General features: G+C 46.3%; 1 protein-coding gene across 1 annotated transcript in view; it reads right to left on the bottom strand.

The window, feature by feature from the left end:
- LOC115464699 (synaptotagmin-like protein 3) overlaps positions 1-24,496 on the bottom strand; it is a 66,938-nt gene that overhangs the window by 7,596 nt on the left and 34,846 nt on the right. The window contains exon 4 of the mRNA XM_030195060.1: positions 14,673-14,724. Coding sequence (XP_030050920.1) covers positions 14,673-14,724 — 52 coding nt within the window. The remainder of the gene's footprint in view (positions 1-14,672; positions 14,725-24,496) is intronic.

Raw genomic sequence — 24,496 nt, 5'->3', positions numbered from 1 at the left:
GAGAGCTTCCGGTGAAGGAGTGGGGTCGGAGGGAAGGCCCACAGACTCCTCTGAGGAGAAATATCTGGGGTCCTCCTCCTCCCCCCACTAGGCCTCTTCCTCGGTGTCGGACATGAGCTCTTGCAGCTCAGACCTGAACCGGGCCCGTCTCGACTGCGAGGAACCATGTCCTCGATGGTGGCGTCGAGCGGTGGACTCCCGTGCCGGCGGGGATGAAGCTCCCTCCATCGACGTCAACGGGGATACCACCTGCGTGGCTGTCGATACCGGTACCGCAAGTGGCGTCGGCGGCCTCTGCATCGGGCTACAGCACGCTGGCGCCTCCATCAACGGCGCCGGGGGCGCAAGCACCCCCAGTGCCGGCAAAACCTGGCGCATCAGCCCTTCCAGAATCCCTGGAAAGATGGCTCGGAGGCGCTCGTCAAGGCCCGCTGTCGGGAAAGGCAGGGGGGCCGGTGCCGGAAGCTGCTCGGGTCCAGGAGACGGTACCGAAGTATCCATGGACTGACGCAGCGACACCTCTTCGACCGAGGGGGAACGCTCCTCTCGGCACTGCCGCTTCCTCAGCATCGAGTCATCTCTGGAGGCACCGGAACTGGTAGTCCCGTGCGCCGTGGGCGACCGATGACGATGGTTTTTAGTCTTCTTTCGGTGCCCATAATCGGCTCTCGGCGGCAGAGATGAAGAGGAGGTAGAACCCCCCTGGCCTCGAGGGATCGGGTCTGACAGGGTTCGGTCCTGATGGCCCTGGGTAGAGGGAGTGGCCGGGGCCGACTGCCCGCGCGGTCGCCGGTAGTCCGGCGGGCCAATGGTACCTGTGCTCCTGGGGTCGGTGCCAATTTCGGTGACACCGGTACCGAAGATCCGGCCATCGACTGGCTGGCGCAAGTTCCAAAAAGACGGTCCCCGAAGAACTTGCCTCGCCACCTGTGTCCGCTTCCGCAAGCCAAGACACAAGGTGCACGTCTTGGTATTATGCTCCGGCCCAAGGCACTGGAGGCACCAAGCGTGGGTATCGGTTTGCGAGATCTGTCGGCCGCACCGACCACACTTTTTGAATCCGCTCGGGACCTTCGAGGACATCGACGGAAAAATCACGTCAGCGAAGTCAAAGTCGTCGATGGTGGCGGTGAAAAGCACACCCGAAAAAAGAAACGAGCGCGCGGCCACAAGGCCGCAATGAGGCGCCCCCGCGGCTAAAGACGACGAGGGGACAAACTTTTTTTTTTTAAACGTAGAAAATAAAGAAAAGAGAAAAAAAAACTTGCGGCATCCGGTTTCCGGGGCTGAGAGAGAGAGACGATAACATGTCTCTCTCCAGCGCGGAATTGAAAAAAAACTGAGCGGGAACGGTCGCGCACGGGTGGGAAGACGGCCGCGCATGCGCAGTGGGCGTGCCCTGCGTGTGGGACCGCCCGCAAAGTTTTGTTCCGGTTGGTGGGGGCTGCCGTGGACGTCAACCCAGTCGTGAGAGCAAGCAGCCTGCTTGTCCTCGGAGAAAACTTCTCCCTTTGTGGGGGACAGTGTTGCAATGTGGCTCCCATCTAGCCCAGAACCGTTCCCCAGGGATGCTATCCCATTGTTTGACTCCACATCTGTCCACCCTCATCTGAGTAGGTGTCTCACGTTAGTTGCGTATAATAAAGATAAGTCTGTAATAATATGTACCCCCAGATATTTCAAAGTTCCCTTGGCCCATCTAAAAGGAAACTGCCCTCTCCATGAATGTTCTAAATCATCGTCCAAAGCCAGAACACATGATTTTTGCAGATTCAAGGAAAACCTCGATACCATATCATAATCATCTATAACCTCTAGGGCTTTCCCCAGGGATTCCTGCGGCTCGGATAATAGAAGCATAATGTTGTCTGCGTAGGCCAGAGCCGCCATCACTTCAGTCCCTGCCATGACTCCTTTAACCTCTGGGGAGTTATTCAAATAATCAAATCAAGGGTTCCAAGGAGATGTCAAAAAGGAAGGGAGATAAAGGGCACCCTTGCCGAGTCCCCCTCTGTACCACAAATCTGTCCGCTCTACTCCGTTCATTATTTTGTAGACTTCTATCATATCACCCCTCAGCCACCTTTTCTCCAAGCTGAAGAGCCCTAACCTTCTCAGCCTTTCCTCATAGGGAAGTCGTTCCATCCCTTTTATCATTTTCGTCGCCCTTCTCTGCACCTTCTCCAATTCCATCTTTTTTGAGATGCGGCGACCAGACTTGGACACAATATTTGAGGTGCGGTCGCACCATGGAGCAATACAACGGCATTATAACATCCTCATGTTTGTTTTCCATCCCTTTCCTATACTCAACATTCTGTGCGCTTTCTTGGCCGCCGCAGCACACTGAGCAGAAGTTTTCAACGTCTTGTCAACGATGACTCCCAGATCCCTTTCTAGGTCTGTGACTCCTAACGCGGAACCTTGCATGACATAGCTGTAATTCGGGTTCCTCTTACCAACATGCATCACTTTGCACTTGTCAACATTGAACTTCATTTGCCACTCGGACGCCCAATCTGCCAGTCTCGCGAGGTCCTCTTGTAATCTTTAACACTCCTCCTGCGACTTGACGACCCTGAATAACTTTGTGTCATCTGCAAAACCAGATCCCTCCTGGAATCCTATCTGTTAAGGTACATTACTCAGAGAACTCCTTCCAATCAGCCCAGCCCCCAAACACAGGAATCACAGTTTTTAGAGCAAAAGAAAAGAAAAAAAGGTCCCAGCAGAAAGAGCACAGATTAAAACTGTCTGTAAAAAACTGCAGAGAGAACACACCCTAGTATAACAGCATTTTTTTTCTTTTTTTGTGTAAGGTTAGATAGATGAATTACAGATTCAGAAAAGATTTTAGATCACTTGGCAGCCTCTGCCAACAAACAAACCAAACCAGCTCAGAGTCCTCTGCTCAGCTCACAGGTCGTTCAGAAGTTGGATGTTTCACTTTGGAAAATGGCTATTCATTTTGGTTGTTTTCTCTGCAAAAATGTCTATTTCACAGCCATAATTGAACAGGAAATCTAGATTATGGCTCTGAGATGGACATTATGAACAGGACTTTCCTTTTTTGGGAGGAAAACACTTTTTTGAAAATGCCCTTCCATGTCTCTTATTTTGATATTTTATATTTGTCATTAATTAATAATATATATTACACTTGAATATTATAAGCCTAAACATTTTTGCCTGTCACTTCAGATTGGATGTTCAAGCTCAAATTAACGCAAACGCATCAGCTCTATGACTGGTACAAATGCTTACATCTAACTTATAGGCATGTATTTTCAATGTTCCACAAGTATTCTACAAAGGAAAGTAGGCACCTACATTCTTTATAGAATAGGCTCCTACCAGATGTTTATGTTTTTTAAACTTTTTATACTGCCTGTAAGTGGCAACATATATCTAAAAACACACAAACAAGAAAGGTACTCCATTAAAAAAACAAGAAAGATGATATTATTCAAACTAGGACATTCAGCCATCAATAACACAATTTCCATTGTGTCTGGTTATCCAGTTGCAGGATAGAAGACAGATCAGATAGAAACCCATCCTAAATCAATTAAAAGCTAACATGTAAAAATGGGTTTTCAAAAGACTTAAATTTAGGCAAGGTTATATGGAGGAAGATCATTCCATAATTTTGGATAGAGGAGTGTGGTAGCCGTGTTAGTCCACTCTTAAGGTTATCAATAGAAATCAAACAAAATAAAACATGGAAAAGAAAATAAGATGATACCTTTTTTATTGGACATTTCTTGATTAGCTTTCGAAGGTTGCCCTTCTTCGTCAGATCGGAAATAAGCAAATGTGCTAGCTGACAGTGTATATAAGTGAAAACATTCAAGCATTACTATGACAGTCTGACAGGGTGGGAGGATGGGGGTGGGTCGGAGGTATGCATGGGGACATCAAAGCATATCATTGATATTCTAACAGGATGGGTGTGGATAGGTGAGGGGTGGGGTGATCAACAGAGACATACAGCTTTATGGTTTATAATGGGTTAGGAACCCCAGATCCTTGTTAAGTCCTTTCTGTTGGGTGTTAAAATATTCAATCATTCTGACTTCAAAGGTCTTACGTTCTTGTATGGTTTTAAAGTTACCTTTCAGTATTCTCACTGTGAAATCACTGGTACAGTGTCCTGGTTCTGTGAAGTGCTGACAAGTGTCTAGTAGACTCGTAGACTTAGGACCTGGCAAATACCAGATGATTAGTGTCTAATGACTACATGGAATGAGATGGAGTGTAAGGAATTACCATACAGATACGGTGTCCTCTGGGTGCCCAATCTAGCCTATACATTTGGGCTGGATGTACCAAAACTAGGTATCACCTTGAGCACACAGCCCAAACATACAGGCTGGCCATATAGGTGCCCAATATAAATGCCTAAAAATATAAAAGTGCATATCTGTAGAATAGGCATGTATTTTCATCAGCACAAAGGAGGAGTGGCCTAGTGGTTAGCATGGTGGACTTTGGTCCTGGGGAACTGGGTTCGATTCCCACTGCAGGCACGGGAAGCTCCTTGTGACTCTGGGCAAGTCACTTAACCCTCCATTGCCCCAGGTACAAATAAGTACCTGTATATAATATGTAAGCCGCATTGAACCTGTTATGAGTGGGAAAGCGCGGGGTACAAATGTAACAAAAATAAAAAATATATATGTAGTATCACTGAAAATGCACCTATCTACATGTGTACTCTGCACAACTTAGCAAACGTCACTGGAAGTTCCATTTAAAAATAGACCTGAGAGGATCCCTATATAGCAAGGAGATGGAATCAAAGCAAAGTGACTTTCACACTTCAAAAAAAAAAAAAAAAAGGGGGTGTAATCTGCACATTGTACACAAAGTGGTAGCTAGTAGGTAGAAATATAACCACTTTACTGGGCAGATTAGAGAGACCATACTGGTCTATCTGACATCTGTTACTATGTTATCACGAAAATCATGGGTAGCCCCAGTCAATGGCACTTAACCAGATAGCATGTGCAATTGTCTGGATAAGTGCTTCTGAATACTGACCCACACATTACTGTCTGCATATTATCTCACTGATTCCTAATGTTTCACTATGGGTGTCACTGCTTAGCAACAGCCCAATCATAGGTCAAAAAAACAAAACACCCTTCAAAATCCAAATTAAAGTGGAGTGCTTTTCACAGATTTAATGGTGTATTTATCAGTGGTTTAGCCAGACCTGACATTTTGGGTGGGCCCACAGCTAATATGGGTGGGCACTATGTATATAAGTATGAGTAGTGTTTCTTGGAATACTACAAAATAATGCCTTAGAATGCATTTGATCATGAATTTCTAAGTAGTCTGCCCAACAGCTGCCCTGCATCAACATAAACCACATACATACATAATAGAAAAAAAACAATATTTTTATATAGTTACATTATCCCGTATCTTAAACTTGACCAGACATAAGTCTACTATAATGGCAAACACCTCAACATATGACAAGATCTCCACCATTCATCCTGTAGCTTTGGGTGGGATACCGGTGTCGGAAACGGTATTTCAAGCGGACGAGTCGGAGAAACTTACTGACTTCACGGTAAGCCTTGAGGATGTAATGGGGCAGTTCAGCAAACTGATGAAATTCCATGTATAAAAGGGAAAAGGACGGTGATAGGAGTGTACTACCGTCCGCCTCGCCAGGATGAGCAGATAGACGCAGAAATGATAAAAGAAATCAGAGACGCAAACAAAATGGGCAATGTGATAATAATGGGTGATTTCTATTATCCAAATATAGACTGGGTAAATGTAACATCGGGATATGCTAGAGAGGTACAATTCCTTGATGAAATCAAGGACAGCTTTATGGAGCAGCTGGTGCAGGAGCCGACGAGAGAAGGAAAAATTCTAGACTTGGTCCTTAGTGGAGTGCATGATCTGGTGAGGGACGTTATGGTACTTGGGCCGCTTGATAACAGTGATCATAATATGATCAGTTTTTATATCAACCTTGAAGTATCTATACACAGGAAGTCAAATACGTTAGCGTTTAACTTTAAAAAAGGAGACTATGATAAAATGAGAAGAACGGTTAAAAAAAAAAAAAAAACTTAGGGGGGCAACTGAGAGGGTAAAAACTGTAGAACAGGCATTGACGCTGTTCAAAAATACCATCTTGGAGGCCAAGGCTAAACATATTCCACGAATTAGAAAAGAAAGAAAGACGAAAGTCCAAAAGACAGCCGGCGTGGTTGAAAAGTGAGGTGAAGGAAGCTATTAGGGCTAAAAGAAACGCCTTCAGAAAATGGAAGAAGGAAACGTCTGAAAATAACAAGAAGCAGCATAAGGAGTGTGTCAAAGCAAATGCAAGGCGCAGATAAAGAAGGCCAAGAGGGATTACGAAAAAAAGATAGCATTAGAGGCAAAAAAACATAGCAAAATTTTTTTCGGTATATTAAAAGCACGAAGCCGGCAAAAGAATCAGTTGGGCCGCTGGATGACCGAGGGGTAAAAAGGGCAATCAAGGAAGATAAAGACGTAGCGGAGAGATTGAATGAATTCTTTGCTTCGGTCTTCACCGAGGAAGATTTGGATGGGATACCGGTGTCGGAAATGGTATTTCAAGCGGACGAATTGGAGAAACTTACTGACTTCACGGTAAACCTGGAGGACGTAATGGGGCAGTTCAGCAAACTGAAGAGTAGCAAATCTCCTGGACCGGATGGTATTCATCCTAGAGTACTGATAGAACTGAAAAATGAGCTTGCGGAGCCACTGTTAGTGATATGCAATTTATCCTTAAAATCGAGCGTGGTACCAGACGATTGGAGGGTGGCCAATGTAATGCTGAATTTTAAAAAAGGTTCCAGGGGAGATCGGGGAAGTTATAGACTGGTGAGTCTGACGTCGGTGCCAGGGAAAATGGTAGAGACTATTATCAAAAACAAAATTACAGAGCACATTCGAGGACATGGATTACTGAGGCCAAGTCAGCACGGCTTTTGTGTGGGGAAATCTTGCCTGACCAATTACTTCAATTCTTTGAAGGAGTAAACAAACATGTGGACAAAGGGGAGCCGGTTGATATTGTGTATCTGGATTTTCAAAAGGTGTTCGACAAGGTACCTCATGAAAGGCTACAGAGGAAATTGGAGGGTCATGGGATAGGAGGAAATGTCCTATTGTGGATTAAAAACTGGTTGAAGGATAGGAAACAGAGAGTGGGGTTAAATGGGTAGTATTCACAATAGAGAAGGGTAGTTAGTGGGGTTCCTCAGGGGTCTGTGCTAGGACCGCTGCTTTTTAACATATTTATAAATGATTTAGAGATGGGAGTAACTATCGAGGTAATTAAATTTGCTGATGACACAAACTTATTCAAAGTCATTAACTCGCGACAGGATTGTGAAAAATTACAGAAGGACCATACGAGACTGGGAGACTGGGCGGCTAAATGGCAGATGACGTTTAATGTGAGCAAGTGCAAGGTGATGCATGTGGGAAAAAAGAATCCGAATTATAGCTACGTCATGCAAGGTTCCACGTTAGGAGTTAAGGACCAAGAAAGGGATCTGGGTGTCGTTGTCGATGATACACTGAAACCTTCTGCTCAGTGTGCTGCTGCGGCTAGGAAAGCTAATAGAATGTTGGGTATTATTAGGAAAGGTATGGAAAACAGGTGTGAGGATGTTATAATGCCGTTGTATCGCTCCATGGTGTGACCGCACCTTGAGTACTGTATTCAATTCTGGTCGCTGCATCTCAAAAAAGATATAGTAGAATTGGAAAAGGTGCAGCAAAGGGCGACTAAAATGATAGCGGGAATGGGACGACTTCCCTATGAAGAAAGACTTAGGAGGCTAGGGCTTTTCAGCTTGGAGAAGAGATGGCTGAGAGGAGACATGATAGAGGTATATAAAATATTGAGTGGAGTGGAACAGGTGGATGTGAAGCGTCTGTTCACGCTTTCCAAAAATACTAGGACTAGGATGCATGCGAAGAAACTACAGTGTAGTAAATTTAAAACAAATCTGAGAAAAATTTTCTTCACCCAACGCATAAACAAACTCTGGAATTCGTTGCCGGAGAACGTGGTGAATGCGGTTAGCTTAGCAGAGTTTAAAATGGGGTTAGACGGTTTCCTAAAGGATAAGTCCATAACCCACTACTAAATGGACTTGGGAAAAAATCCACAATTCCAGGAATAACATGTATAGAATGTTTGTACGTTTGGGAAGCTCGCCAGGTGCCCTTGGCCTGGATTGGCCGCTGTCGTGGACAGGATGCTGGGCTCGATGGACCCTTGGTCTTTTCCCAGCGTGGCATTACTTATGTAGCTAAGGCATTAGCCCTACCCTACCCCCACCCCTCCCTCCCTCTAGCCCAACATCAGCCCTGTCCTAAGCCCTACCCATCCCTCGTCCTGCATCTCCCCTGCTCTTCCTAATCTCACCCCCACCCCTCCTTAAAGCACACTAGCTTTAACTATAAAACATTTTGTATTTTAATGTCCTGCGTATGGCACAGCCCACCTCCACCCAGAAACCCACCTACATTAATACAAAACTTTTTTTTTTTTTTAATCCTGGGCTCTACAGTACCCGGACCCAGGTTAAAATAATTTTTTTAACGTTTTTGTATTTAATCCCCACCCTGAAACCCACCAGCAGACCAGCATTACACATAATAAAAATTAAAACATTTGCTTTTACCTGGGCTTGAATGTTGTTGCAGTTATGCACACTATGCAGTCAGTGTGCACGTGGAGCAGAGCACTGCAGATTGCGCTGGATCCTGCACCTGGCCCTGTTTATGGCAGCGGGGGAGTGCTGAGGCCCGTCTGAGGCTGAAGGGACACAGCATCATGGATGATAAAGCCGCTGCTGCCATAGTGCTTTGTCTGCACTCTGCAGCTACTTTCACCGGTGCCTGCTGTCCTGACCCCCCACACACCACCTCCCCCGCAGCGTGAATGCGGCTTGTCGGGCCTGGTCTCTTCCAACTGTGCCTGTGTTCCACTGCCAGTACTGAGCTCCTCCTAGGATCCGACCCAGATTCGGGATGGGTCCTAGGAGGAGTTTAGTGCTAGCAGTGGTACGCAGGCACAGTTGGAAGAGACTGGGCCTGACGAGTCGCATTCACGCCGTGGGGGGGGGGGGGGGGGCAGGGCAGTAGGCACCGGTGACAGCAGCTGCAGAGTGTAGACAAAGCACGACAGCAGCAGCATTAGCAGCTGCGATGCAGTCAGCGATGAGCTAAACTACCCTGTCAGAATAGGTCCTCCAAGCTGCTGCAGACTAACTCCACTACTGACTTAGGCTAAGCGATCCGGACCCGAGCACGGCAAGAAAACCGGTAACGATCCAGGCTTGTGCAGTTTAACCGCCGCCTAGAAGATCAGCGCCAATTGGTGGATCAGACAAACTGGATGGGCCTAAGCCAAGATTGGGTGGGCCAGGCCCACCCATAGCTACACCCCTAGTATTTGTACTGCTCTATATGCAGGAAGTTAGTTTCATGTATTTGGATCACACCTTTTTCAGTTATAGCTCAAGGAGAGTTACATTCTAGTACAGTAGGTATTTCTCTGTCCCCGGAAGCCTCACAGTCTAAGTGTGTACCTGATGCAATTATGTGTGGGGGGTGGGGGGGAGGGGTTTAGTGACTTGCCCAAAGCTACAAAGAGCAGCAGGAACTGTACTAACCTAGGCCCAGATGAACAAAACTTAAGCCAGCAACATGGTTTTTAAACTGGTTCTAGCCAGTTTAGCGAGCAAGGAGTACAACGAGACATGCACAAAATTGTCTCCGAGCTCTTTTCCTAGCAGCTAACGAAAACGGAATACAAAGCTATTATAATGAGCTAATTACTATACAAACTAGTAAAAAAGGCCCGTTTCCGAGAAAATGAAACGGGCCCTAGCAAGGTTGTCGTCGATTCTCCTGTCTCCCCGCCCCCCCCAGAATCCGTCACCGTTCCCCCCCTCCCAATGTCACCGCAGCCACTGCACCCCCCTTCCACCCCCACCCAGGTCGTCACTGCCGCCGCAGCTCCCCCCTGTCCGTCCGGCCACCCACCCAACAGACCTGCCGAAACAGAAAGAGATGATTTTAAGAAGCAAGACGGCACCGCAGGCAGGCAGCAGGCGTTGGCTGTACACTCTGAAGCCGCTCCTCCTCTCGCCTGTAACATTGGTGCGGTCCTCCGGGTTCCCCAGCAGGGGCATTGACGTCAGGCTAGAGGAGGCGCGGCTTCAGAGTGTACAGCCAATGCCTGCTGGCTGCCTGCGGTGCCGTCTTGCTTCTTAAAATCATCTGTTTCTGTTTCGGCAGGTCTGTTGGGTGGGTGGGCGTTCGGAGAGGGTGGAGCGGCAGCAGTGATGTCCTGGGTGGGTGTGGAAGGGGGGTACAGTGGCTGCGGAGTCATCATGGGGGGTGGGGGGTGTAGCGGTGACTGCCTCTGGGGGGGGTGCAGGACACTTGTGCAGGTCTGGGGTGGGTGGGCGGACAGAGAGGGGGGACCGGCACTGGGTGTTGTGACCTAAGGGGGGGGGGGCATTTTTGCAGGTTGGTTTTTTTTTGTTTTTGTATCGGACAGAGGGGGGGTAGCAGCGGTGAGCAGGGGGGTGAGATGGGATTTGCTCTGTGTCAGTGCTCCGCCCTCGACGTCATCACGTTGTGATGCGAGGGCGGAGCCAACACTCATGGGCGAATTTGGGTTTCACCACCATGCAGTTAGAACGTTGGGAGTTGGAGGCTTCATAGAACGTTGGGGTTGTGAATTATGTCTGGATGGGGCGTGGCTGAGGGCGTGTCCATGAGTGAGAGTGAGTGGTGCTGACAGCCTAGCCTACCAACAGTACAGGGCTTCAGTGTTTCCCTGCCACAGAGTGAGCTTCAGAACGTTGGAGGTGAGAATTATTTATATAGATATGCATGCAAAATGATGCACAGAAGCAGCCCCTACCTTTACCGTCAAAATTTTAATGGGTGGTCAAGAGCTGTCAGTACTGCCTAGAACCATTTGAAATTCAAAAACACAGTTTCACACTCCCTGTGTAAATTATATATTGAAAAACAGAGCTTAATGATCTGCAACTTTGTTGTGACAAAAACACTAAATAATGTGGAGAAAAACGGGGGAATTCAGTAACGCCACCCAGCCAGCCCGAAAAACAACGGGCTATAAGGCTAAAGCTCGGCGAAGCATCATACGGCCCCTGAAAAAAAATCCACACATTTAAATGTTCAATAATATCAACTCCACACAGTTAAATGTCCAAAAGTATTTAAACATCCACAAATATCAAAATGTCAATGTATCTATTCCAAATGGACAAACAGCAGATCATTGCCTGTTTCAAAAAAGAGATACAGAGAATATCTGTCTCAGAAAAATCAAACCTATTGTTTGTTTGAGCTACTGATGGAGCAACAGACACCATTGTGGCGGGAGTCAAGATAAGTAACCAGTAACTCAACAGAGCACAGTAACATTTTGTAAAGCAGTATATTTTTCTGAGACAGATATTCTCTGTATCTCTTTTTTGAAACAGGCAATGATCTGCTGTTTGTCCATTTGGATTAGATACATTGACATTTTGATATTTGTGGATGTTTAAATACTTTGGGACATTTAACTGTGTGGAGTTGATATTATTGAACATTTAAATGTGTGGATTTTTTTCAGGGGCCGTATGATGCTTCGCCAAGCTTTAGCCTTATAGCCCGTTGTTTTTCGGGCTGGCTGGGTGGCGTTACTGAATTCCACCGTTTTTCTCCACATTATTTAGTGTTTTTGTCACAACAAAGTTGCAGATCATTAAGCTCTGTTTTTCAATATATAATTTACACAGGGAGTGTGAAACTGTGTTTGAATTTCATATTGATCTATTGGAAGCTTAAGTGGAGTACTGCCTAGAATGACAGCTGAACCAGTGGAAGGAAGAATCAGCCCATCAGATTCATCCAGACCCTCGCAGAGCAACTTTTTTTTTTCTTCTCACTTCCTCAACCCGCTGGGAGCTAAAAACAGACGTCCACTTCATGCTCTTATATATGCCTCCCCAGTAAAAGATCCAACACTATCAAGAAGAAAAATTGTAGACAAAGAGCAAGCATATCATGGTTTTTTGTTTCTCTCCTGCCTGAAGCTTGCAGCTGAGTCCCAGGGAGAGGAGCATGGTAGACAGGCTGATGACCCCAACCCTCTCATTACTGGATGGAGCAAGATTGCAGCCACACTTTTAGCCACTGGAAAGGAGCTGGGTAAGTGGCATCACCGCCGAGTGACTGAGCCAGGCCCGGGGGCAGGATCATCGCCGCCGCCCCCTCCCCCCAAAAAAATTTGTCATTGCCACCGCCGCCCCTCCCCCACCTGAGAGACCCCCTGCACTGGGCCTGGGAAATTTTGCCCCCCCCCCCCTTTCGGTGGCTATGCTAGGCGGAGGGGGTAAAGCAGGGAGATATCACCTGCATGGGGTGATGCTACTCTGGTGGAGTGCCTGAAACCGCACTGCATCTCATTTTAGGCTGGGGGGGGCTGCCACTGCTGCTGTTTCTCCTTATGTGGCATGGGCCAGCATCAAGCACCAGCATTCATGTTCCCAAGCGGGGAAAAAAAAGGCTTTTTTCATACATGCAGCTTGTCTGCATGTATGAAATCCGTCTGTTGTATGCGAGAGCAGCCATGCTTAGAAATAGGCTGCTCTGCTCATGCTCAGCTGACTGACAGGCTTCCCGCTATTGCATGCAAATGAGCCCTATTTGCAAAAGCAGCGAACAGCTCATTTGCACGTGATTCTCTTTGGGAATCCCTCTGTATTTCCAAATCAGTGATTTTTACCGATTTGAAAATACAGACGGTTTCTGAACTGAGATCTTTGTGCATCTGGGCCCTAGTTTGCAGCCTGCTGTTCTAACCATTACACCACTCATTCACTTTTTGAAGCCCAATTCATGATTTACACATGTAAATACCAGCATTAACCTGCATATCTTGTATACATATAGAAAATGCAATTTTAGAATGTCAGGATTTACATGTGTAAATTTGTGCTACATGTTGCATATGGCAAGAGGACAGGGTTACATAAGTACATAAGTACATAAGTAGTGCCATACTGGGAAAGACCAAAGGTCCATCTAGCCCAGCATCCTGTCACCGACAGTGGCCAATCCAGGTCAAGGGCACCTGGCACGCTCCCCAAACGTAAAAACATTCCAGACAAGTTATACCTAAAAATGAGGAATTTTTCCAGTCCATTTAATAGCGGTCTATGGACTTGTCCTTTAGGAATCTATCTAACCCCTTTTTAAACTCCGTCAAGCTAACCGCCCGTACCACGTTCTCCGGCAATGAATTCCAGAGTCTAATTACACGTTGGGTGAAGAAAAATTTTCTCCGATTCGTTTTAAATTTACCACACTGTAGCTTCAACTCATGCCCTCTAGTCCTAGTATTTTTGGATAGCGTGAACAGTCGCTTCACATCCACCCGATCCATTCCACTCATTATTTTATACACTTCTATCATATCTCCCCTCAGCCGTCTCTTCTCCAAGCTGAAAAGCCCTAGCCTTCTCAGCCTCTCTTCATAGGAAAGTCGTCCCATCCCCACTATCATTTTCGTCGCCCTTCGCTGTACCTTTTCCAATTCTACTATATCTTTTTTGAGATACGGAGACCAGTACTGAACACAATACTCCAGGTGCGGTCGCACCATGGAGCGATACAACGGCATTATAACATCCGCACACCTGGACTCCATACCCTTCTTAATAACACCCAACATTCTATTCGCTTTCCTAGCCGCAGCAGCACACTGAGCAGAAGGTTTCAGCGTATCATCGACGACGACACCCAGATCCCTTTCTTGATCCGTAACTCCTAACGCGGAACCTTGCCTGTTTGGGCATAACTTGGGTGGAACCAAAATCTACATGTGTATTCCCCATTTCAGAAAGGAAGTGGATAAATATGACTAAATAGATCAAAGTTAGGATTTACAGCTGCTCTTGGGCACGTATAGGATTTTTAAAAGTGAGGTCTCATCCCCATGTCCCCCACCCCCCACTCCATCCCCTAAAAAAAAAAATAAAAAAAAAGACAAGAGCAGAAAGTTTGCAGCCTCATTACTTGACTAGGAGCATTTACACATGTAGATCTCTAAAAAGGCAGGTATTCTAAGTGCCAACATTTAGATGTGTATATCTTAAGTTCTGAAATACCCTTTTACATGCGTACATTTTGGCACATGAACGTGCAAATTGTCGAGTTGCCTCTGTTGATGTTTTAGACATTGACAAATGTATAATGTTTGCTTCCACCCCACATAACTGGTACATGCCTGCATTTATTTTATAAAATTTGTATGCCAGCAGACCCTTTTCTAAAATACTATCAGAATTGGACATGTGGACACATCAATTCTGATTTATATGTTCTTTCTTAAATGAGGTTAATCCTGTCTTTACAAACTTGTCTTGCTGTTCTCCTTACCCTCAAAGTTCTTGTCTGAGCTTCTCTGAATAGGTCTTCATCTTGTGACTCAACTAGAGGTTTTTCAAGACACACACTAACAGGTCAAAAGTCACAGTTTGTATCCCGTAAGTTAACAATTACGTAATAGTATGCATTCTTGTGCTGCAGTGCCCCAGGACAAGTTGTCCTTTTACAAGCCTCACCTCATTTCTTGATAAGACTTCAAGAGCTTTGTACCAGTTGTTTCATATTTACCTATATGGTGAATGAAAAAACAGAGGTCATTCATCAGTGAACATTTCTTTTCAAACTGTGTAATATTTTGTAGCAATATCTTAAAGTTTTAAAAAATAGTACTGGATTTTTTTATATAAATAAAGGATAGAAAGAAATAAAATCCTTGTATATGTGGTCGAGAACAATTATTGACTCTCCTTATGTTCAAAGTGCACAAGAAGATAAAACATATTAATCATTTCTCTTTAAAGACTGAGGCTGTACTGAAGTGCCCTCTAGTGGTGTTCCTCATCACTGAAGCTACAGAAAAGTATGCTTTTATTTCCACACAAAACACTTGCCCCCAAATTCTATAAAAGTCGCTAAAAATTGTGCATGCAAGTTTGAGCGTTCAGCCAATTTGCACACAATTTAATTTAACTGAACAAGCCAATTAACACTGATAATTGAGATTTTAACAATTATTGGTGCTAACTGGAATTAAAATTTACACATCTAAATTTTATGCACAGGCTCAAAAAGAGGGCATAGCCAAGGGAGGGTCATGAGCAGATTGGGGCATTCCTTCAATTTATACGTGTTATTATAGAATAAAGGGCATCCGTGCCTAATTCAGGCGTTGAGATTTACACCAAGGTTTCATTGGTGTAAAAGTCGTGCCTAAATATAGTCGTGTTTCTCAGTGCTTCTATAAACAGCACCTAACTTTAAGTGCTTTTATAGAATTGCACTAAGTGTAATTTTTTTCAGCACTGATTATTTAAGCACCATTTATAAAATTTAGTCGTTAGAGTTTTCTGTGATTCTGATGATGCAGAACTTGACAAGTAATTATGTTTATTTCTATCTAATTACTTATTTCTTCTTTGCTTATTCACAGCTGATCTATATCAGGAGTTCACAACCTAGTCCTTGGGACACATTCAGCCTAACAATGGAGACCGTGCATGCAAATCTACCTCATGCATATTGTGAATAGAGCAAAAATGAAAGTAGGGAAGGACCAATACAATTCCAACTCAAGGGTAAAAAAAAAACAATTTTATTAGTCAGACTTGATGCAGATCTGCATCTCAGCACGGGGGTGGGGGGCACCTGTTTCAGGAGTCAATAAATCAATCCAGATGGGCATGGATATCAAGTGTACACAAACTCAAAGAAACTTACAAGGTGTGTGAAAAAAAACTAAAAAAAAAAAAAGAAAAAGAAAAAAAACAGTGTCCTTGGTAATGAAAATATCAACAAAGTAAAATATTATGTGCAACTAAATTGCAGGTTTAAAAAAACGTGTCACAAGAACAGCAACGACACCAGTGTTGGAGAGGGAATGACTACAATTGATCCAGATCTGGTGTATGCCCTGGGGCCAATTCTGTTTAATATATTTGAGAGAGACATTTCGGAAGGGTTAGAAAGAAGGGTTTGCCTTTTTGCAGATAACACAAAGATAGCCAATAGAGTGGATACCCTATAGAATGGATACCCTGGAAGGAGTAGAAACCATGAGAAGGGATCTCCAAGTGTTAGAGGGTCAAAGGTCTGGCCAAGATGTGTAGAATGATGAACTTGGGGTGCAGAAACCCAAAATAGAGATACCGAATAGGAGGTGTGAGAGATTAGTAAGATCGACTCAGGAAAGAGACCTTAGGGTGATGGTGTCCGAGGATCTGAAGGTGAAGAAACAATGTGACAAGGCGGCGGCCATGGCCAGAAGGATGCTAGCTACATAGAGAGGGGTATAACTAGCAGAAGAAAGGAGGTGCTGATGCTCCTCAACAAGTCATTAGTGAGGTCTCACTTGGAGTGTTGTGTTCAATTTTGGAGTTTTTCTTCACAGAGAGGGAGGTAGATACTTGGAATGCCCTCCCGTGTGAGGTGGTGGAGATGAAAATGGTAACGGAATTCAAAAATGTATGGGATAAACACAAATGAATCCTGTTTAGACCCACAAAAGCTTAGTGGAGATTGGGTGAAAACACTGGTAACTGGGAAGCAAAGCCAGTGCTGGGGAGACTTCAACAGTTTGTGCCCTGAAAATGGCAAGGACAAATCAGGGTCAAGTATACATACTGTATAAAGCATCACATACATGTTTATCTTGTTGGGCTGACTGGCTCGACCGTACAGGTCTTTATCTGCCGTCATCTACTATGTTACTATGCTATATGTTACTATGCCCCTGAAGCAGCCATTCGGCAAAACTTGGCCAAGTCTGGCTCTGTGTTTGAAACCATCCATTCTTGAGTTGGAATTGTATTAGACCTCCTCTACTTTCATTTTTGCTCTTTGGGAGTTTTCTCTACTTTTATTCATTGTGAATATCCAATGGCTGGGTGTGTTCCAAGGCTGGGTTGAGCACCACTGCTCTAATGTCCAGATGATCGAAAACCCCACGCTGTTCCAAACAGCGCTCTAAACATAGCACTGGAACAGTGTGGGGCTTTACCACCCCTATGATCGGAGACAACAGCATGCAAATTTGTGTGTGCTATTATCTCTGACCATAGGGTAAAGTGCACTAGTTTGACAGGTCTGGGCTGTACCCCCACCCCAAGCCAGCAACACAGGGGCTGGAGGTACAGTCCAGCGGACCTCTAGTCCCCCCCAACCTCCCCAAGTTCAGGGGGGGGCTGGAGATCCAGTGGGTCTCCAGCCCCCTAACCCTACCCCCCAGCATCCCCCCCAAGTAAAGCCCTGGTGGCCCAGTGGGCCACTAATCAAACCCCCCAACCTGGTGGTCTAGTGGCGGCCATGGCTCTCATCCCTGTCCCCGATAGCCCTCCACCATAATACCTGTACAGTTAGCAATACTGTGCAAGGACCCTGAACTATTCATGACCTTGTACGTACACAATCTGATAGCCTAAGCAAGTCAGTACGTATAACTCATTGCAGCTGACCTCACCCAGCTCCCATGAGGATTCGTAGTGACACACATGATACCACCATCTGCTATACAGACAATGTGTACCAGGGCATGATAGATATATCTGACATCCTTATGTTTCTGCAGATTAGTTTCCTGCTGATGTAGCAAAAGCACATCCTTTCTATGCTGGGAACAGAATTGCAGTGGGAAGCACAGAAGCATGTGTTTATATTATTCTAAGATAACCTATATATATAAGTTTCAACAAGTCAACTTTGGGAAAGTACCTGACACAGTCCCTGAGCAGTGTTTGCAGCCAGTATCTGAGAAAGGACTTCCCCCTCAGCTAACAATACTATTTCATTGCCTTTGCCAGATTATTCTCCTGTACTGTAAGTACCTAACATCTATGATATTCTGCCATACAATAAAATTTTCCATTTTATATACCTGATATTGTTGGCTGTGTTTATCCCCGAATAACTCCCTTCTAAGGGTAGCCAGGTAAGGGCTACAAGGGGAGCTACATGGCTCCCCCCCCCCCATACCAATCCTGGGATGCACTGGGCGGGGTTCACACCATATGCAAATCTAACATGAATATTCATTCTGGATATCCTGAAAACCCGATGGGACTGAGGGCTACATGCACTAACCCCACGTAAAGAGCCCTTTCCTTACCGATCCCTTAGTGAATCGGTAAGGAAAGGGCATGCATGAAGGAAATCGCATGCAAATGAGCTGCTCGCTGTTAGTTCATTTGCACACGATTTCCTTCCTTCCAGTTGGCCAGCTGAGCATGCGCAGAGCAGCCAATCGTTATGCTGGCTGCTCTGCATGCCAAAGACGTCCTTCACAAAAAAAAAAAGGACACCCCTGAGGAGTACTGGACGTTTTCCTTCAGCTTTTGTGATGGGCGTCCTTCTCGTACGTGTTTTTCTTACATGCCTGAAACAACCACAGCCATGGAGGTTCTCTCAACATTCTCTCGTCCCCTCCAACATTGTTTTCAGCTTGCATTCCCCCCCCCCCCCCCCCCCAAGATCGGGACCTGCGAGGACGTCCAAATCAAAACTATTTGGACATCCCTCCCTCCAGGTCTCTCTCACCGGTATCAGCTAAACGCGCTGTGATTGGCTGAGAGAGACCTGGAGGGAGGGACGTCCAAATCTCGCAGGTCCCAATCTTGGTGGGGACGAGGAGAATGTTGAGAGAACCTCCATGGCTGTGGTCATTTCAGGCACCTAAGAAAAACACGTCCGAGAAGGACACCCATCACAAAAGCTGAAGGAAAACGTCCAGGTGCTGGGCAGGGACAATCTCACTCCAGATACACTAATTGGTACAGTGGGTGGTGCAGGGGCTCTGGGGAGGCTTTAAATGCTTTTGCATTTGATTTTGTAGGGAGCTCCCTACTGTGACTACAGAAAAATGTCTGGGGGAAGGGGTCAGAGCTGTCCTGCTACAAGATAATCAGTACATGAAAAGAAAACCAGACAGCAGTTTAGTGCTGAAACAAAACTTTACTTTTTTTATGAAGGACATCCAATTGTTAGGCACTTGGATGTCCATCACTCGAAAAAAAAAAAAAAAGGGACATCCCTGACGAGCACTTGGATGTTTTTTCAGCTTTTGTGATGGGTGTCCTCCTCTACATGAGTCCCGCTCAGCAGCCCCAATGAGAGGTGCAGAACTCCTGTTAGGTTTTCCGTTTTCCAGGGTGCATGGAGTCGGAAAATGGCTGTGCATCTGCTAATTAGCTAATTATAATAACCTGTAGACCATTTGCATTCCGTTTTCGTTAGCTGCTACCGTGACAGGAAAATGGCTCAGAGAACCCTTTTGTGCATGTCCTGGTTTACTACTTGCGGTTAAACTGGCTAGAACCAGTTTAAAAACCACATTGCTGGCTCGTTAAGTTTAGTGCATCTAGCCCTGAGTGTGCTCTAAAGACTGGGTTGGGGATGGCTGCCTTAGGGAAAGAACAATTAAGGGGTCCTTTCCCATGTCCAAACCTAATGGCCTAAATCCCTAAGCATGACAGTGTCTCTAAGATCAAAGAATGTATCTTAAAAGCCACATTTTTGATATGATGATAAAATTTTAAGACATCAAAACATCATAAGTGAAACAAAACAGATGTAAAGAGTTTGAGACTTTTATACAGCATCTAGTTGCTGGAATAACCAATGTGTTTGAGTTGGTGCCAGGATGAGGGTAAGCAAAAGCTATGCCTGTCCCAGGGACCACACTATGCAGCATAAAGCTTCTCATGTTCCCCTAGCACATGCAGAACTGTTAGCACACTAACTTTTGCAGTGTTCTTAACAAGACCGAGTTGATTTCAGGAACAATAAACTTTTTAATACAAAACAAGTGAACATAACAAAATGAGATTTCAGAGCATGTTTTCCTTCCAGGCTGCTCTAACAGACTCACATCAGTATTGCCAGGTAGTTGTGGAAAAACAAGAACGCTTTGCTTAGAAAACAAGCCCAAAATAAGAAATATCAGTTCAAAAACAAGCCCAATTTTTTTTACAAGCTGTGAGGTTTAATCATATGCTAAAACACTCTTTTGAACGTTATGTAGGAACATTCTCTTAAAACAAAACAGGGGGGATGGAGGGAGCGGGAGGGGGAGTTGGAAGGGATAAAAGATTTTGTAAACGGTTATATGTAATACAATATTAAGTTTGTTAATAAAAAATTTAAAGTTAAAAAAAAAACAAAACAGGGAACCTACCCACAGAGATAATTCAAATGTATAAACTACTAACGCCTGAAGCTGTCTGCTGAGGAAGAGTCCTTAGTGTCTGAGGCTCAGGAGTAGCTCAAGGATACTTGAAGCCTGAGGCAAGGTATGGTATAAGATGGTGCTCCTCCCTAGAGAATGACCTGGGGACTAAAATTCATCCCTAGGCCCATTCACTCCCCACAACCAAAACTTTTTTCCTGTCTCCACCCCATCCCTGCAGTCAAGCAGACTTTGTAAACTCCATTCCCTCATCATCCCTGTCCCCTCATCATCAGTCTTTAATTTTCTTCCCCATGTCTCCCCGCTCAAAGCTGAAAGGAAGATTTTGTTTGTCTTTTAAACTATAGGCAATTGCATAACAATGTTTAATACTGATAATGAAATACTGCAAATCATAGGCGCCAACTCCGTGGGTGCTGTGGGTGCTCAAGCACCCCCAATAATTTGGCAGTGGCACGTGGGCATAAAGTCCCTCCCAGTCCTGCTCCGTCCCGTCGAGACTCCAGACTCCCTGCCCTGCACCGCTGTCTGACTGTCGCTGTGCTGTCCGACGTCCATCCGCTCCTACCTCCGCTCCTTCAATCATATTCCGGACCGGGACCGCCGATGCCGTCAGTGACTCTCCGTGACGTATCAGTGCAGCAGCCAGTAAGCACAGCACACTGCCTTCTTCGATGATCGGAAGCTTTCCCTCTGACTGGCTCGCTCTGTTACAGACAGTTTCCTGTCCCGCATAGGCGGGATGATGATCATGCTGCCTGCAACAGTCAGAGGCGCTTCCAAAGTCGCTATTGCTTCTCTGGCCGGACGGTCCCACGCCTTCCTCCAGCAGCCTCCAGCCCAGTCAAGTTGTCACCACCACCGCTACTGCTTCTCATCCAGCAGACTAGCAGCGGACAGCGGTAGCGGTAAGCAAACGCTGGAAGATTGCACGGTCTCTAAGCTACCCGAGGCTGCTGATCCCGCCCCTTTGATGTCACTTCCAGTTCTGGAGCAGAGTCGGCAGCCACGAGTAGGTAAGGCCCCGCGATTTGGTTATTATTTTTTCTTCTGATATTTTGAAGCAGGAGGAGGAGAAACAGCAGCATTTGGGTGGGGGGGGGCAATGGATCTGGAAAGGATAGAGAGGGTAGACAGTGGATTGAAGACAGAGCAGAGAGAGGGAGGGCAGATGGTGGATGGAAGGGGGCCCAGGAGCAGAGAGAAAGAGAAGTAGAGAGGGAAGACCCTGGATGGAAGGGAGAGAAAGGACAGATGGTCGATGAATGGAAGGGGGAGAGAGAGAGAGAGAGAGAGAGAGAGATGGGGGGGGGGAGAGGGGGGACATATCCTGGATGGAATGAAGAAGAGGAAGAGCAGACCCTGGATGGATGGGAGAGAAAGGGCACATGGTAGATGGAAGGGGCGGAGATAGAAAGGGCACATCCTGGATGGAAGGGAGAGGAAGGGAAGATGGTGGATGGAAGGGGCAGAGACAGAGAGAGGACAGATCCTGGATGGAAGGGAGAGGGCGAGATGGCAGACCATGGATGGATCAGAGAGAGAAAGGGCAGATAGTGGATGGATTGGGCAGAGAGAGAAAGGGCAGACCCTGGATGGAAGGGAGAGAAATGGCAGAGGATGGAAGGGCAGAGACAAAGAGGGCAGATCCAAGATAGAAGCAAGAGAGGGCATACAATGGTTGGAAGGGGGAGAGAGAGGACAGACAGGGGCATACGGTGGATGGAATGGGCAGAGACAGAGCGAGCAGACACTGGATGGAAGGGAAATAGGCAGCAGATAGTGGTTGGAAGGGGCAGACACTGGATGGAAGGGAAAGAGGCAGCAGATAGTGGTTGGAAGGGGCAGACACTGGATGGAAGGGAAAGAGGCAGCAGATAGTGGTTGGAAGGGGCAGACACTGGATGGAAGAGAAAGAGGTACAGACGCTGGATGGAGGGGGCAGAAAGACAGAGGGCAGACACTGGATTGCAGGGGCAGGGAGAGAGAGAAGGCAGACACTGAATGGAAGGGGCAGATGGTGGATAGAAGGGAGAGCGTGAATAGAAGATGAGGAAAGCAGAAACCAGTGACAGCAAAGGTAGATAAAATATTTTTTTATTTTTTATGCTTTAGGTTAAACTACTATTGTAGCTGTGTTAATACATGTTTATAAACAGAAAATGGAAATAAGGTAATTTTTTATTGGACTAATTTTAACACATTTTGACTAATGTTCAGAGACCAAAACCCCTTCCTCAGGTCAGGACAGGATACTGTAATAGCAGTATACTGTCTTGACCTGAGGAAGAAGGTTTTGGCCTCTGAAAGCTAAATGTATTAGTCCAATAAAGCGAATGCTACATACCTGTAGAAGGTATTCTCCGAGGACAGCAGGCTGATTGTTCTCACTGATGGGTGACGTCCACGGCAGCCCCTCCAATCGGAAACTTCACTAGCAAAGTCCTTTGCTAGCCCTCGCGCGCCCGCGCGCACCGCGCATGCGCGGCCGTCTTCCCGCCCGAAACCGGCTCGAGCCGGCCAGTCCAGTATGTAGCAAGACAATACACTTCAAGGGAAGACACAACTCCAAAGGGGAGGCGGGCGGGTTTGTGAGAACAATCAGCCTGCTGTCCTCGGAGAATACCTTCTACAGGTATGTAGCATTCGCTTTCTCCGAGGACAAGCAGGCTGCTTGTTCTCACTGATGGGGTATCCCTAGCCCCCAGGCTCACTCAAAACAACAACATTGGTCAATTGGGCCTCGCAACGGCGAGGACATAACTGAGATTGACCTAAAAAATTTACCAACTAACTGAGAGTGTAGCCTGGAACAGAACAAACAGGGCCCTCGGGGGGTGGAGTTGGATCCTAAAGCCCAAACAGGTTCTGAAGAACTGACTGCCCGAACCGACTGTCACGTCGGGTATCCTGCTGCAGGCAGTAATGAGATGTGAATGTGTGGACAGATGACCACGTCGCAGCTTTGCAAATTTCCTCCATGGTGGCTGACTTCAAGTGGGCTACCGACGCTGCCATGGCTCTAACATTATGAGCCGTGACATGACCCTCAAGAGCCAGCCCAGCCTGGGCGTAAGTGAAGGAAATGCAATCTGCTAGCCAATTGGATATGGTGCGTTTCCCTACAGCCACTCCCCTCTTGTTGGGATCAAAAGAAACAAACAATTGGGCGGACTGTCTGTGGGGCTGTGTCCGCTCCAGATAGAAGGCCAATGCTCTCTTGCAGTCCAATGTGTGCAGCTGACGTTCAGCAGGGCAGGAATGAGGACGGGGAAAGAATGTTGGCAAGACAATTGACTGGTTCAGATGGAACTCCGACACAACCTTTGGCAGAAACTTAGGGTGAGTGCGGAGGACTACTCTGTTGTGATGAAATTTGGTGTAAGGGGCCTGGGCTACCAGGGCCTGAAGCTCACTGACTCTACGAGCCGAGGTAACTGCCACCAAGAAAATGACCTTCCAGGTCAAGTACTTCGGATGGCAGGAATTCAGTGGCTCGAAAGGAGGTTTCATCAGCTGGGTGAGAACGACATTGAGATCCCATGACACTGTAGGAGGCTTGACAGGGGGCTTTGACAAAAGCAAACCTCTCATGAAGCGAACAACTAAAGGCTGTCCTGAGATCGGCTTACCTTCCACTTGGTAATGGTATGCACTGATTGCACTAAGGTGAACCCTTACGGAGTTGGTCTTCAGACCAGACTCAGACAAGTGGAGAAGGTATTCAAGCAGGGTCTGTGTAGGACAAGAGCGAGGATCTAGGGCCTTGCTGTCACACCAGACGGCAAACCTCCTCCAATGAAAGAAGTAACTTCTCTTAGTGGAGTCTTTCCTGGAAGCAAGCAAGATGCGGGAGACACCCTCTGGCAGACCCAACGAGGCAAAGTCTACGCCCTCAACATCCAGGCCGTGAGAGCCAGGGACTGGAGGTTGGGATGCAGCAGAGCCCCTTCGTCCTGCGTGATGAGGGTCGGAAAACACTCCAATCTCCACGGTTCTTCGGAGGATAACTCCAGAAGAAGAGGGAACCAGATCTGACGCGGCCAAAAGGGAGCAATCAGAATCATGGTGCCTCGGTCTTGCTTGAGTTTCAACAAAGTCTTCCCCACCAGAGGAATGGGAGGATAAGCATACAGCAGACCTTCCCCCCAATCCAGGAGGAAG

The sequence above is a fragment of the Microcaecilia unicolor genome, chromosome 3 (assembly GCF_901765095.1).
Source record: "Microcaecilia unicolor chromosome 3, aMicUni1.1, whole genome shotgun sequence".
In the NCBI taxonomy this organism is placed as follows: domain Eukaryota; kingdom Metazoa; phylum Chordata; class Amphibia; order Gymnophiona; family Siphonopidae; genus Microcaecilia; species Microcaecilia unicolor.
The sequence above is the reverse complement of the archived record's forward strand: the minus strand, read 5'-3'. Positions and strand labels throughout refer to the sequence as shown.